Here is a 15252-nt window from a genome sequence, read left to right as displayed (position 1 = left end):
AGGCACAGGGAGCAGCTCCACGGCACGAGCAGACACTGACATACAGGAAATAGGAGAAATTTTATTTCATTACAAAAGTCAAAGGCATAAATAGGTGGCAAATCCTACCGGGCTCTAAGCTGGGCCTCACAAAGCGTCTCCCGCCCCGTGGGGCTCCACGGGGGGACCCTTCCCCTAAATCAGAGCCCCGCTAACACGAACAGTAACACGGGGAACTTGTGGGGCAGGGCTTGGGAGGGCGAACGCTGACCACACACCAAATCCCTTCCTATGGGGGGTCGGAGAAGGGCTGGGGAAAAACCCAGGAGGATCGGATGGGTAACACCAGCGGCTCGGCCCCAACACCAAGCCTGCTCCCCCAGAAACCGGCATCTCCAAGCGGGGAGCCCCCAGCTTGGGGGGGGTAAGGCTGGTTACGGGGAGCCACTGGTGGCCCTGGCTCAGTTGCGTGGGGTTTTCCCCACCCTGGGAGGCAGCAGGAACTCCAGTTATTGCACTCGGGAGGGATGCTGTATGGCTTTGAGCTCGGAAGCCGTGGGAGGGCGGCCCAGGAAGGCTTTTCCTTGCGCACGGCAGCTTTCCCCCTTCTCTGGTGGTGGGAGGGAGGAAGGCGCAGCCCTGGAGAGCGGAGGCACAGGCGGTGCTGATGGCTGTCATCGTCTCGGGAACTGCCCGCGGGGTCTGGGCATCCCTTGGGGTGCTCCGAGAGAGGCAGAGAGAGGGCTGCCGGCTGCCTTCGGCAGGCTGGATGGCCCCAGCACAGGGGAAGGGAAAAGGAGGAAGAGAAAGAGAGGGTTAGTAGCAGAAATACAGCAGGGGGAAGCAGCAGCGCTTTGCCAGGGGTTGCCCAGAGGATGCTGAGGCCAGAAATCGAACCTGCTCCAGGGATGAGACAGCAGCAGAGAGAAAGCCCTGTGCCTGCTGCCACGACTCAAGCTGTGGGGACAGAGGGAGAGGACAGTGCTGCAGCAATGGCACGGGGCAGTCAAAGCCGTGCTAATTCACCACATGCTTTGAAGGGAACTTACCTCGGCTCCCAGCACACTGAAGGACAAACAGAGGCACAGGGAGATGGAGGGGAGGGATGGATTGAACCCCAAAGCGCACCAGAGCTGGGGTGAGGAATCTGATGCAGCTCCCAGCCCTCTGCTCACCACAACCACCAGATTTCCCCATCAGCTGGGGGTTTCCCAGCAGCTCCACCCAGCACAAACCACCACCACGCTCCGTCCTGCGAACCCCGAGCTCCACGGCACCTCTGCCCTGAGCCGAGCTGGCCCCGGGGCACATCATCCTCCGAGTACCACCACGCAGACCATCTGACTCCATCTGGCAGGGAGAAATAATCCTGCACCCCTCGGCAAGGCTGCAGGAACCCCTCCATGGAAGCCCCGCATCGGTGGGATGTGGTCGGGGTTTGGGGCACGCGGATGGCAACGCAGCTGGAGGCGATGGGCTCATGGAGGGAGCTGGCCATGCAGTGGGGATGAGATGGGTCACTCGGGTGGATGGCTGGGCAAGGAGAAGAAAGCGCTTTCTTACCAGCTAGCCCTCAGAAAGCAGGGCTAACGTCCCGGGAGGGGGCACATCCCGTCAGGCTGTGCAGGAAATGGCAAAGTCCTGGCAGGCGTCCTCCTGGGGAAGACACCAGAGGTTACGCACCGCAGGGTACACAGCGAGGGGGCTGGCTTGGACAGGTCGGAAAAGGACGGGTTGGAAAAGGATGGGTCAGAAAAGGAGGGGTTGGAAAAGGACAGAGCTCTCCCAGAGAGCTGGGACAGGAAAATCCCTCGGCACTGGCTTCTGCTAAGTGTCCCTTGCGGCCCCATCCCGCAGGAGATTTTCAGAGCTTCCAGGCAAGCCCTGTGACTAACGCAGCGTCCAACCTGAAGGCTGAGACACCTGCCCTTTGTCTTTCAGGAATAAAATAATAATCCAAGCAATTAACTCTTTAAAAATATAATTTTATTATGTCGAGTAACAAAGGAAACCAGTTTAAATAAGAACAGGAAGGAGTTTGGCGCCTGATAACACCCCCCCGCACCGCTCCGGGCACCAGACCCTCTCTGCACAGCACCACTCACCCTGTCCCATCCCTGCTGCTGGAAGGTGGCACCGAGGCTCCCTGCAGGCAGGGACGAGCCCCCTTGGGGCCATCAGGGCAGCAGGAGCAGGGAGGTAACGCTGACTTTTAGGCTGAAGCACCCAGCCCGGGAGGTGGCACCCAGCCACGGGGAGCCTCCCGTGGCGCTCGGCGAGGGCCACCTGCCGGGATGGGGCAGAAATTCAGCAGCTTCCAGGCTCTGGGCAGGGCCAGCTGGGCTCACAGTGAGCCAGGGGCTGGTGGTGGAAGCTCGGGGACACGGGGAGGCTGCGAGGTGGAGGTCAGCAGCCGTGCCAGAGCTGCCCTGCCCTGCGCTCCTGCTGCTGCTCTGGCTCCTCGCAGGGCAGAGGCAGAGCTGGTGGCCACAAGGCAAGCAGGGAGAGCCCCACAGCCAGCCAGGAAGGCAAGGCAAGGAGAAGAGGCTGCTCTGCCATCCACAGATACCCCTCGGGGCTGGCTCGGTCACTCACGGTGTGGACAGTGCAACCCTGGCTAATTCAGCGGGGACAGGCTGCCCCCCTAAATGTGCTGCTGCCCCTGCCCGAGGCTGAAATTTGAGTGTTTAACTCACAGAAAACCTAACCAGGCAGCTTGACACAAAACACTGCAAGCCTCTGCCCTGGTGCTAACATGCACAACGCTACCTAGGTCGAATATAAAACGTTCTACATAGAAAAAAAATCTACAAATTGTGCAAAATTATCCAGCAGCTTTTAGTAACGCGATTCAAGTATTGCTAACAAGGTCTGCGATTCTCCTCCACGCACGCTCCAGTGTTGGCAACCCACAGAGCTGGCAGCCCAGCCCGGCTCACCCGTGTGTCTGGGCTGGGAGCGATGCTCGTGGATGCGCCGAGGCACACGGGAATCGCTCCTGAGGTGCTGGGGACAACCCTGCTCTCATCTGCTGGCCAGAAAACCGAACCAAAACCACAACACGAGGTTATCAGAGACCAGCACCCGCCTGCTGCTTCCTCTGTGTAACCACCTGGGTGGGTTGGACCCTTGGGAACTCACCCACTTTTCTGTAGCCTCTAATTCCTCCAGCAGGCAGGCTACAGCCAGGCTTTCCTGGCAAGCTCAGGATCCCGAACCTCACAACTGTAGCCAGCATCTCACGGGGAGAGCCGCAGGATGGTGCATGCGTTTCCTCTCCCCTACTAACAGGAGGGCCCTCCTAACCTGTGTCCTTGCTGCAAAACATTGTCCTACTGGAAACACGAGGAGCTCCTCAGCACTCCCCTGGTGACCAGACAGAAAACAGGATCCACCAGGATCCCCGCCCAGCCTCCATGCCTGCTGTGAGCCTGTCCTGGGTCTGGATAAAACCATCACAGAGCCAGGCTCCCCGGCTGCACAGCCACAACCTACCAAGGCATGGCAGCTGCTGGAAAAGAAAAGCTGCTCTGGGAGCGGGCCGAGGTGAGAACCTGGCTGTTAAGACACAGAACAGCCCCTCCGCGTTGGCACGGAGGAGCGAGAGGCATTTGTGGAAATATCAGGGACACCACGGAGCTCCTGCCTCCACCAGCCCAGGGGATGAGGCTCGGCAGCACAGCTCCAACAGGAACCCTTCGCCAGTCCCACCTCCCGTCCTCAGCCCCCCTTTGCTCTCCGTGCAGGGAACTCGGCGATTTCCCAGAGCAAACACCCCGGGTTTAGAGGTCAGGGGGCTCCCCAGACCCGTTTGCTTCCCAGGTGCAGGGGGGTTCCCTGCTTTCTGCACGAGCCCGAGGGTCCTGCATCAGTCGGGAGTCCGGGCAGGCTACATCACAGTGAAACAATTAAACAAAACCAATAAATAAATAATAATAATTAAAAAAAAAAAAAGGCAACGTATGGCTCAACTGAGTCTTTGGCAGCTCTGCATCGCAGGGCTGTCCTGCCTGAGGCCGGGGAGATGGGAAGGAGCTGGCCGGAGCGAGGTGTGGGTGCAGCAGGCTCGGGGCTACATCACAGCACTGCTACGGCATGCCTCCTACCATGCTGGTGTCAGGCTTGGCTCCGAAGGAAGGGACTTCGCTCTTCGGGCTGGACGGGGTCCCGACATCTGGCTGGATAAATCCTCTTCTGTCTATCAAACTGGGAAACAAAAGGGAGAGGGTGCAAGGGGAGAGGAGTCAGGCTGGCGGAAACGGAGACCAGATGCACACCAGCTGAATCAAATTGTTTCTGGACAGTTTCTGCAGACCGCTGCCTCAGCTGGCCGGGGCAGCTAAACCAGCTCTGTCCACAAAATCGAAACCCTCCTGACACGCAGACATCCCCGTGGTGAAGACGGGAGCTCGGAAGCCACAGAGGGTCAGAGCTGGCTCTCCCCATGGGAAGCAGCGCGCCGGCGGCAGCGGTCCGGATGGGTAACGGGGCTGCCTGCCCATTAACCAAACCACAGACTTATCACACAAGCCACCGGACAGCCTTTGGGCAGTGAAAGCTTTGGGACACCACAAAACCAAGTGGGAACCGGCGGGAAGACTTTACAACAGGAAAACACCACGGATGTGGAAAGACTTGGAGCAAAACGCTATGCTCCCACAGCCTCCCAGCTCCCTGAATCCGCAGATTTACGGCTGCTGAATGGCAGCCCTGGCAATTTGGCACCTCTGAAGCCAACAAAGAGCAGTGGGCAGCTGCTGCAGCACCCCAGGGCTCTGCCCAAGAGCACCCTCTTGTGTCAGAGCAGCAAAAACAACCCCGTGCTGCTCACGGGACGAAAGGAGAAGCAGCCACAGGTGCCTGAGCTTCATGCTGAAAGTTAGCAGGGGTTCTGGGTATCTCACAGCTGAGAGAATTTGGAGGGGTGCTGCTGAGTATTTCAGGTAATCCGAGTGGTGGTAAAAAAAACAAAACAGGGTGTCCACACGGCCTGGGGCAGATCGCTGCTGGCTGCTTGCAGCAGAGTAGAGAAGGAAAAATGTGCTAAGAAACGCTGCCACTGCCAGCATTTACCATCTGCCGCCGAGCCCATCGGTGCTGTTCCTCTCCCCTCACTGAGTTAGCTGAATTTAGCTGCAAACTCCATGAAACAATTACAGGTAGCCCAAAGTCATCAACTTCAAACACAGGAGAAGCAACAGCTCTCCTGGGAGTCAGGGTAACCCAAAGCTGTGCTCTGAGCAGTGCAGCTCCCGGCGCAGGCTCTCACCTGGGATGGAAGGGGCCGCACAGCACCGCGCAGCAGTTTGTGAGGATGCTTTTATGGCTGTAAGGATTGGCAAACTCGGAGCCCCTCTTATTGGACCAGGACCCTTTGATCTGAAAGAAAAGGACACGTGCAGATTAAGGTAGGGAAGATGCGATAGAAGGTAACTACAGTGATGGACTCAGGTCAAATCCTTGCTCACGAGGCGGAAAGTTTGCCTTAATGCAGACATCCTCCCTCAATCTGCCTGGACGAGCAGGACAGCTGCAGGAAGGCAGCCAGAGGAGACAGCAGCGTGCTGCTCTGCCTCTGCCAGGGCTCAGCCCTGCAGCTCGAAGGCTCCAAAGCTGCGTCCTCCCGTGCTGTGTGCCAGCTTGGCAGTGTCACCGCCCGCATCGCCAGCCACCTCCTCCCCTCGTCCTCTCCTAGGCTGAGAGCTCATCAGAGGCTCATCAAGGCTAAATGAACAGCGAGGGGCTTTCCGGGGCATTCTGCAAAAGGAAGAAAGCATCTCCTGATCTCCTCCTCATCTCCTGCGTCCCCACCCCGAGCAGCTGTCACTGCGGCTCTTGATTTCGAAACCCCGGGCGCATCAAGCGTAGGCACACGAGTGGGCAGCTGCTATACCTGGCCTCGGGCCCCTGGCTGCAGCGACCCGTTTACCAGCACGTTTCCTCCTTTTGCTTTTACTTCCCCTCCCCAGCTGCGGCACAAGCCTGGCACCACGGCTGGAGGAGCAGCGGCCCCGTGCTGTGGACGCGGTGCCCTCGGTGCCGGGTACCTCCAGCAGCTTCCCAGCCCTGTGCTGCCCTGCCAGCAACTCTAAATTCCAGAGAGGGGGAGAGGGAAGGGGAAAATAAAAGAAAAAAAGACAAGGGGGGGATGCAAACACGCCGTCTGCAGTGCTGGAAGCTTCCTGCCGGGATTACAGGTGCTTGTAGCCAGGAGGGTGAATTCTGGTTCCTTGCGAGGCTCAGACAGATCCTGCTTTTCTGTGCAACCTGCCCTGCTCAGGGCACTCACCCAGCCCTTCGAGTCTGCACGCAGCCCCGTCTTTAAGGCAAAGCTCATCAGGAGACGTCTGCACATCATTTGCTTGCTAGACACGAGGAACTGACAGAGACAAAGGGACTTGCCCAGGGTCTCGCGGGACGCCTGCGGTTAGGCAGGACGCTGAATTAAGATCACCCAGGCTGACACCCAGACCTCTGGGGCCAGTTTTCCTTTTTTAACCCCGGAACTCCTAATTTTGAGCAAGGCTGCGTACGGGCTGGAAAAAACTCCCACGTGACCCTTCTAACGCTGCAGCTCATTACCTCCAGGCCGGACACGAGTGACACGTGCTGCCCTCCCACCACGATCCCCTGCTGCTGTGCCCTGGGCAGGGGCTTTTTGCTTTGCAGGGGATTTTCACGGGCACCAAGACACCGAGCCAAGGAGTCCCTGGGAACCTCACCTCTGCTGAGAAAATATCAGGGCTGGCAGCCCTGCCTGCACGCAGCTTTTGGGGTGAAAGGCCAAGCTTTTAGGTACTCACATCTTCGTTCGTCGTCAGGTTGGAGGCGACTAAGTAAGTGTGAAAACCTGAGAGGCCCAAAATGGACCAGACTGAGAAGAAACAAATGACCAGCTCCAGCACGGTGAAACAGGAGTCAAGGAAGAATCAGGCCACAAAACCATCCCACATGGAGACGTGAGGGGCTGTTTTGGGAGGCACTCACAGCGAAGCCCACACCGACTGGGCCCCCAAAACATCCCAGCTACCTTCCCATTCCCCCTTCTGCAGGCATCCACCAAGGGACAACTTTCTCCAGCCATTCCCCTTCCCACATAACCTGGCGAGCTGGGAAACCAGTTTGTTACTGGCCTTCATCCCTGGCAGCGAGGTGGAACCAGAGGTGTCCCCAGGCTGCGAGCAGAGAGGGGCCTGCCCACCCCAACCAGGGCCCTAAAAGAAGTTGTAGGGAGTGCACTGGGGCACCCCATGAGGTTACCCAATTAGTAACTGCCCTCCTCCGTTACACAATTAGTGTTTGCTCGGCAGCCTGATGGCATCGGAAGGATATCTCGCGGGTGTTGTCTTCAGGGTGGTGAGGAAGCCATCCCTCTGCGAGCCTGCAAAGGGAAAAGTGAGGAGGAACCAGGTCCCATCAGGCAGCCCCGCATCTCCTCTGCGCCCCCAGCCAACTCTTGGCTCCCCAGCACGCAGCCACCCCCCTGCGGGCCAGACGGATCTGCCCGGCTGCCTGCAGAGCATCTGCAGCCTGTAACTTTGCAGAAATAGCAGTGAGCAGACAGCCCCGGGAGATTGAGGGCTGGCAGGGAAGGCTCCTTCCCTGCGGGGTTCAGGGCAGGTGCGCACAGAGCCCAGCGCTGCCCCAGCACCGCACCAAACTCGTTTGCTCCAGAGGGGACAACCCCGCCGGCAGCAACGAGGAGCAGAGTGGGTCTGGGGCTCCCTGTGATGTGAAACCTGATTTATTTGAGCTACCTGCACTGAGAAGCAGGGCTTAAATCGAGAGAAGCCAGACCCTTCCCATGCTCATCCTGCAGGAACAGGGGGCCTCGAGGTGCTTGGCGCCCGGCGCGAGGCTGCTGCCGCCTCGATACTTACGCAGGGTGAGGTGGGTGACGACACAGGCGAAGATGAAGGCTGTCAGGAAGGAGAGGGAGAGGATGAAGGCGTAGAAGTAGCGGTAGTTGCGCTTCCCCACGCAGTTGCCCACCCAGGGGCAGTGGTGGTCGAACCTCTCTGAAACAGAGCAAGGGGGTGAGGGCTGCTGCAGGCTCGACTCCGAAACCCGGGGGCTGCAAACCGAGCTTCCACCCACTGCACCACGACCAGCAGCTCTGCAGCACTGCATTAGCAACAAGTTTCAACAGCACTGCAGCCTGCTGGTACGCCCTTTTTTAAAAAAAATTAATCATTAAAGGCCAAACTTCTCTCCCCAAGCCCTGCGTGAGCGCAAGCCTCGTGGCTGGGAAGCTCTCCCATTACTAAAAGTGAAATTGAGCAGGGACATGCGGCAGGTTTTCCAGTCCCAGCAGCACTGGGTGTGTGCACGCGGCCTCGCCGCTCCCTCTCTGCACGTCTGCTCCCCCCCGGCCTTCGTCGGAGCAGCAAATATCTTTCAAAGTTATGAAGATAGGGCTCGGAAACCACAGAAAGTGCCTGGGAACTCTGGGCAGGTGCAGTGTATCTGGGAACACTCCCGCCCTGTAATGAAAGGGCTGTGCCTCAGACTAACAGCACCGCTGCAACCCTCCTGGGGGGGACACCAACGCAAACCAAACTCAGCACAGATCCGGCGCACGCCCGCTCTTCCCCAGGGCTCCTCTCCAAGCCCCGTCCCAGCCGTGGCTGCTTTCCAGGCAGCGCCAGCAGGACCCGACCACCCACAGCCATCCCCAGACACCAAGCGCTGGGCAGCTCCCAGTTTTTAGCCTCTTTCAGCTTAAAACCACTCCCCCTTGTCCTATCATTATCTACACGAGCAGAGTCCCTTTCCATCCTTTTTATAAGACCCCTTTAAGCACTGAAAGGCCGCAACGAGGTCTCCACGGAGCCTTCTCTTCTCCAGGCTGAACGCTGCTCCTGCAGAGGGTGCTGGGGTCTTCCAGCTCCCCTACACCCACTTGGGGCAATCGGAGGCTTTTTCTGTCTTTTTTCAACCCCTCCTGCCCCACCACAAGCTAAGGAACGTGGGGCGAGGACAGGGCTGAGCTAAACCAGAACCTGCGGTGGTGCCTCCACCGCCCTGGTGACCCTGAGGCTGGAGACAGCCAGGAGCCTGCAGCAAACCTCGTGCTCGGTGGGGCCTTAATGATACCTCACAGCACAGTGCCCTCCGAAACAGGGACAGCAGAGAGTGAGCGCTGGGTGTGCTGCCCCCGAGGCACCAAAGTGGCACACTCAGTGCCTTGCTTTGTGCCATCCTTTACGGAGAGCTCAAGCAACCTGCTCAGGAACTAATCCCAGAACCATTAGGGTTGGAAAAGCCCTCCAGGATCATCAGGTCCACCCATCACCCTACCACCACCGTCACCCACTGACCCAGGTCCCCAGGCACCGCGTCCAACCTCTCCTCCGACCCCAGCACGTCCCCAGTGCCTGCACTCACCGACGCAGTTGTCGCAGACGCTGCAGTGCGAGGTGCGCGGCGGGCGGAACATCTTGCAGGTGTAGCAGTACTTGAGCTTCACCACGTACTTGTTGATCACCACCTCCATCGTGCGGGCGGGCGGGCGGTAGGTGGAGGTGCCCATGCTGTCTGCAAGGGCAAGGAGGGGCAGTCAGGGCAGGGCAGGCGAAACCCAACCGACCCAATGACCCCGCGTCGCCGCGAGCTGCCTGCGGGCAGAGTTAAGGCGTTATTAGCACGGGATTTTAATGCCAGAGCTGGGAGGCAGCTCAGCCACGCGATTTGTTGCGGAGCTGGCAGCCAAGAAATCCAGTCGGCTCGTCACGGCATTCTTTGTGTCCTTTCCCTGCCGACGGGGTGCCAAGAGGAAGCAATATCTGCCCAGCGCTCCGAGAACAGAGAGCAACTTGCGACCAGCGAGCACAAAGGCAGCAGTGTTTTCGCCTGCCCAGCTCCAGCTCATCTCTGGGTGCCCAACAGATCACGACACGAGGGGAGAGTGGGACCTGTCCACCCGGCTGAGCTCCGTCCCTGCTGTGAGCAGCAGCAAAGGTTCAGAAAGCAGCGTGGGGAGCTCGGCAGAAGCATCCTGCAGGAGCCAACCTCGGCTCCATCAAGGAGCAGGAGGGCAGCAGGCAGGTCTCAAGCGCTCCGGGCAGATTTCATTGCAATTTGACACGAGCACGGTGGTGGCACGCGAGGATTCCTCCTCCTCGAGGCAAGGATGGAGGATTTTTAGATGCTGCATTTCACCTGTGTGCACTGGCACGCGGTGATCCATTCGGAGCTGGTGGCTGGAAACCCCTCACCTGCTCAGCAGAAGCGTGAGCTGCAAAGCCTCCGTGCCACCTCTGCAGTCTGGGGGTCAGTGGTTTGTTTAAGTCGCTCCTCAAAGAGCACCTTTCCCACCCCGAGGAAGTCTTTGAAAATAGATGTACCAGCGAGCGAGTTAAGAGGAAAATAAATGGATTATGTTCGCAGGAACAGCTGGCACGCCTGGCAGCATCTGCAGCCAGATTCCTGCTGGAGGCACGCAGAAATAGAAGCACAGATAGCCGCTCCGAGGAGATTTTAAAACCAGTTTTTTAGGCAAGTGCAGAACGATTGCCTTGCAACTGCTTTCAGTAGGGCAGGCTGAAGTTGCCCCATGTCAGTGTTTTTGAGGCATTTGTCACTAAACCTAACACCAACACGGCCCATGGACCCTGGGTGCGTGCACCCTCCTGGCCAGAGCAAACCTGGCGTGAGAGCAGCTTTCAGACCGGACAAACAGGAGCACGCTGTTAGAAACCAGATAAATATCGATATAAATATATCAATATAAAGAAACCCCGAGGTGCAGCTGGCTCGGTGGCAGTCATAACCTTAAAAACCGTTCTCCCTACATTCATTATCCTGAGTACTCAGCGCCAGCATTTTGCAGAGGGATGTACAGAGCCAGATCCCTCCAAGTTCGGAGGGCATTCAAAGCAACAAATGTGCTGCTGCTCTGGCACTCTGGCTCTAGCCTTTTTTTGGGGAAAAAGAGGAGCAGATCGGCTCCCCAGCTTCATCATCAGCAAGCCCCCAAGTCTGTCCCGAGGAGCAGCCTCTGCCGGGAAGCACCAACAGGGGCTGGGCAGCTAATGCAGGGTGCTGAGCTTTTGCTTGGCCCACATCCCCCTGTCACCGGGCACCCCTCGGGGAGGATGGGACTTGCAAGGATTTTCCGAGAAGAGGAGCCCAAACGAAACCCCGCAAAATCAGGGCACAGGAAACGTCACTCTGTGTGTTTTTTTCATGCAAAATGCACCGATTTCTCTGTGTTGGTCAGAACGACGCAAAGCTACGGAGGAGGAAAGAAGCAGCCCTGGAACACGGCACCAGCGTTCACACAACCAGAGCAGGGCACGGCTGCAGGGAGAAGCGAGGACGTGGGGCCCAACCGCAGCGCGCAGCCTCTTCCTCCTCGCGAGGCTGAGGCTTCTCAGCTCAGCACCCTTAAGCTGAGATTTGCCGTGGTTTACCAGAAGCAGCTCTGACATCCACTAAACCCAGCAGGAGTCTCCGCGAGGGATGGTCCCACTTGGGGTTAGCACGTAGATTAAGGGCTCAGCTCCTTCTCACGTTGGCCTTCAAGGCTCTGCTGCAGGTACAGAGCTCGGGCTGCAACCCCACAGCCCCTTTCCTTCACCCCAAGCGCGGATTTCACCCATGGAGCCAAGGCTGCTCTCTGCTCTCCCGTCCCAGATGATGTGGGGATGAGCACAAGTGTTTTTTATCTTCCAAGCACGCCTCATGTTTCGGCAGCTTTATAAATGCTGCTTGGTTCAGCCTGAGTAGTTTTCCTTCTCATCAGGGTCTCTGCATGAAGCCACGTTAGAGAAGGACAGGGGGGGAAATCGGGGTGGCCAAGAACCAGCTCTTCCAAGAGGGGGAAAATAATTTTTTTTTTTAGTTTTGTAGCCAGGTCCTCGCAAACCCCAGCCTAGATCCAAACTGCTCGGATTATGAGAGCTCGGTCTGCGTCCAGGAGCGCGGCAGCCTGCCTCTGAATGGGGACTTTGTGCTCCCCCAGCTGCTGGCATGCACACCCCGACAGCAGCAGGGCACTGGTGCCACGAGCTCTGCCTCGTCCCAGCCCTCTGCAGGGCTCTGCCAAATCCACTCCTGTCCTGGGAGCAGCTACAGGCACCCAAACCTGCGCTGGGCTTCGACTCGGGAGGCGATGGGACTGAACAGAAAGGAAAACCACCTCTGCTCCTCTGCAGAGAGGAGACTCGCTGAGCCTGAAACGTGCACACACACAGGCGTGAGCCCAAGCAAAGGCAGGAGAGGGAGTTGAAGCTCACCGATCCGCTTTTCCAGGTCCGCAGCCTCACTGGGGGTGGCTCTGGGCAGGATACCTGGGTCCCTGAAGCTCGTCTGGAGCAGGCAGCTGATGACAAAGAAGAAGAGGACGGCCGCGATGATGGGGATGGCCAGGGTCAGGTGGCTGGCAAGGAAGGGACAGCTGCGAAAAGAGAGAAAAAAGCAGCGTTACCGACCATCCCTACGGAACTGGCCATCAGCTACCACACTTATTATCACAGGGGGGTGGACTGAAGCGCTGCTGCTTTGCAGGGAGCTCTGGAAAGGCAAGAGCCAGCCCAGAGAGCACCCTGAGGCTCTGGAGCTGCGCTGGGAGGACGGGGCCTTGGACACAAAGCATGGGCTCCTCTACATAACCACTCTGCCCTTCTGAAGTCCCAGAATCATACTACAAAACCCAAAGCCCGGTCACCTTCTGCACAGCAGCAGCAGCAACAACACGCGGAGAAACACCCGAAATTAATCAGGGATCAAAATCAGCATGGACACAGCCTCATTTCATCTGAAGCCGAGGGACCTTGGCTTCGATTCAGCACGGCTTTGCTGCCTCCAGATGATTCCTGTGCCCCCTGTGCCGTGCCAGATGTCTGACCCAGACACATCAGCGCCGCCGGCACCGATGCCAGCACCCGGGGACCAGCGTTATCAAAAGCCAGGCAGCTCCATCACCCCCAGCATGAAAACGAGGACCCGAGGGATGTGGCTCCTTACGTAACGCGGGGCTGGAGCCCCCCTCCTGCTCTATGAAGGGATTTGCTATTCCGAGCACTGGTAAGCACTGGGACTGACTGGGCACAGCCCAGCGAGCTGCCTGAGCCCCGATGCCCGCGGCAGCGCTAAGTCCCGGTGACACGGCGAGGCAGCGAAGGGATTAAGTAACTTTTGTCTCAGCTCAGCTGTCCAGGACAAAGCAGCCACCAAGCTGCAAAATCCCCTCGGCCTGAGAGCAGAGCTGCTGTCGAGCCCCTCGGTCCTCTCCCTGGAGGGACAGAAAGGGCTCTGAAAGGAGGGAGACGAGTGTCCTCAACTCCCATTTTTGGGTTGATCTCTGGAGCCCTCTTCCCCCCTTCAGGCAGCAAGAAATTATGTAAAAAATGTCAGCTATAGACACGGTGACTTTTTTTTTTAAATACATCTAGCAAAGCGTAAGCGATGCAACAGAAGCACAGAAACAAGGTGGAAAGCCCCGGGACATCTTTAACCAAGAACCAGTGACGAGGCAAGACGGGAGGGAGCAGATGTCCTCTGCTTGGCCCCACACAAAGCAGTTTCTGTGCTGGTGCTGCCCAAAGCTGTTGGAGAGGCATGGACAGCACCAAGAGAGGAGCATTCGTGCAGGGATCCATCACTGCCTGGAGCCTGGCTGGCTTCTCAGGACCTTTCATCCGACTGAACACCTTCATCTGCCCGGCTGCAGCTTTGCTCCGAGGCTCGGAGGGAGAACCCTGGGATCTCAACGCAGGCGTGATCCCCAGCTTGGTGCCCGGTGGGAAGAACAAGCCCCATGTGAGCAGCACAGGGCCAGGCCAGCAGCACCCCGAGCGCTGGGTGCTCCTTCCCCAGCTCCTCCTGGGGTGCTCCCGGCTCTCCCTGCCCATAGGGCGCAGGAACCCAGAGCCTCAGGGCTGTAGTCCCAAAGGACAGCGGAGGCGGCTTCCCAAAAGGAGAGGGGAGCAGCTCCCTCTCCCCTAGACACAGCGAGGGCGGACCCTTGGGGTGAGACCCCCGGCACACCGCTCCTGCTACCCCTCTGTACCGCGTCCACCCTACAAACTCCAGATGGATTTCTGCCCTCCGTAGGCTTGGAGAAGGGGGGATGGCTGATAACCAGGAGGGCACCCCCCTGCTCTAAGTGGATTCCCCTCTTTGGGGTGCAGCTCCTAAACCAGCCCACAAGGTGTGGGGCTGCCCCTGCCCACCCCTCCCGAGCACAGGGGGTCTTTGGGGACCGGGGGTGACCCCGAGCATCTGGGGACAGGAGATGGGGAACCAGATTTAGAGTGGGGCTGGGGGCTCAGCAGCAAGTGGGATGGCTCTGGGGGAGGCAGCGGGGGGTGCCCGGAGGGACAGGGACAAGGGGTGTGGGGGACAAGGGGGGGCAGGGAGATAGGGAAACGGGGGGACAGGGGGACAAGGGTGATGGGGAAATAGGGAAATGGGAGGATGGAGGGATAAGGAGGTATAGGGAAACGGGGACATGGACAGAGGGATAAAGGGAATGGGGGCTAGGGGAGTTAGGGGGACGATGGGGATAGGGAAAGGGGAATACGGGGCGATATGGGGGATGTGGAAATGGGGGGACAGCAGGACAAGAGGGACAGGGAACAGGGGTGATGGGTGACGGTGGGCAAGGACAGGGGGACAAGGGATGGGGGGCACAAAAGAGACGGGGGGCTGGGGGGACAGGGAAACGGGGGGAGGGACAGGAGGGAGGGGGTCGGGGCCACACCGCAGGGCACGGAGCCCCCCCCACCCCCATCCCCACAGCCCCTGGGGGCCGGGACGCGTCCGGGACTCACTCGAAGGCGAAGAAGAGGCCGCTGGTGGCCAGGATGAGGCCGAGCGTGAGGACGAAGACCCCGCTGTGCCGAGCCAGCATCAGGCGCCCGCCGCAGTAGAAGCGGTTGCGGCCGGGGAACACCTCCCATTTCCGCAGGGGCCGCCGGGCCGGGCCGGGCCCTTCGGAGGAGGCTGAGGAAGAGGCGGCGGCGGCGGCGGTGGTGGTGGAGGAGGAGGTGGAAGCCGGTGGAGGAGGCTCGGGGCCGGGGCCGGGCCCGGGGGCGGCGGGGGGGATGTGTCGGTAGCCGCGCTCCTGCATGGCGCCGCCCGCAGCGCCCGGCGCGCCACCGAGCTCGGCCCCGCGCGCGCGCCCCCCGCCGCCTGGCCACGCCCCGCGGACGTGTCGGCCACGCCCACTCTGCCCCGAAGCCACGCCTGTTTTAATGAAGCCACGCCCGCCATTCGTGGTTTAGCCACGCCCATTCGCCGCGCGGTGCTGCGCCCCCTGGTGGCCGA

At 59.2% G+C, this 15252-nt stretch overlaps 1 protein-coding gene across 3 annotated transcripts; it reads right to left on the bottom strand.

Moving 5' to 3' along the window:
* Positions 1–41: 41 nt before the first annotated feature.
* On the bottom strand, positions 42–15100 carry ZDHHC18 (zDHHC palmitoyltransferase 18). Of its 3 annotated transcripts, none has more exons than XM_084496956.1 (10): positions 14757–15100; positions 12219–12379; positions 9367–9516; positions 7860–7997; positions 7312–7360; positions 6783–6885; positions 5249–5358; positions 4086–4185; positions 1543–1635; positions 42–744 (listed from the first exon to the last, which is right to left on the bottom strand). In XM_084496956.1, exons 1-9 carry the CDS (start codon positions 15053–15055, stop codon positions 1594–1596), a joined length of 1152 nt encoding a protein of 383 aa, XP_084353082.1. In that variant the 5' UTR covers positions 15056–15100; the 3' UTR covers positions 42–744; positions 1543–1593. The 3 variants fall into 3 exon arrangements, with proteins under 3 accessions (XP_084353082.1, XP_084353083.1, XP_084353084.1); XM_084496957.1 differs by lacking the exon at positions 42–744 and adding an exon at positions 1311–1329; XM_084496958.1 differs by lacking the exons at positions 42–744; positions 1543–1635 and having other exon boundaries at positions 2794–4185.
* Between the last annotated feature and the right edge of the window lie 152 nt (positions 15101–15252).

This window comes from Aythya ferina, assembly GCF_964211825.1.
Source record: "Aythya ferina genome assembly, chromosome: 24".
Lineage (NCBI taxonomy): Eukaryota > Metazoa > Chordata > Aves > Anseriformes > Anatidae > Aythya > Aythya ferina.
This window is presented reverse-complemented; position numbering and strand designations above follow the sequence as displayed.

What these genes read in the sequence shown, in the direction of transcription:
- ZDHHC18 (XM_084496956.1), bottom strand. Translation starts at nt 15,055, where the DNA reads ATGCAGGAGCGCGGCTACCGACACATCCCCCCCGCCGCCCCCGGGCCC. An exon ending in CTGAAGACAACACCCGCGAG is followed by an intron (nt 6,886 to 7,311) that starts ATATCCTTCCGA and finishes CTCCTGTTTCAC; the next exon opens with CGTGCTGGAGCTGGTCATTT. An exon ending in CCAAGCCTGACACCAGCATG is followed by an intron (nt 1,636 to 4,085) that starts GTAGGAGGCATG and finishes TGTCTTCCCCAG; the next exon opens with GAGGACGCCTGCCAGGACTT.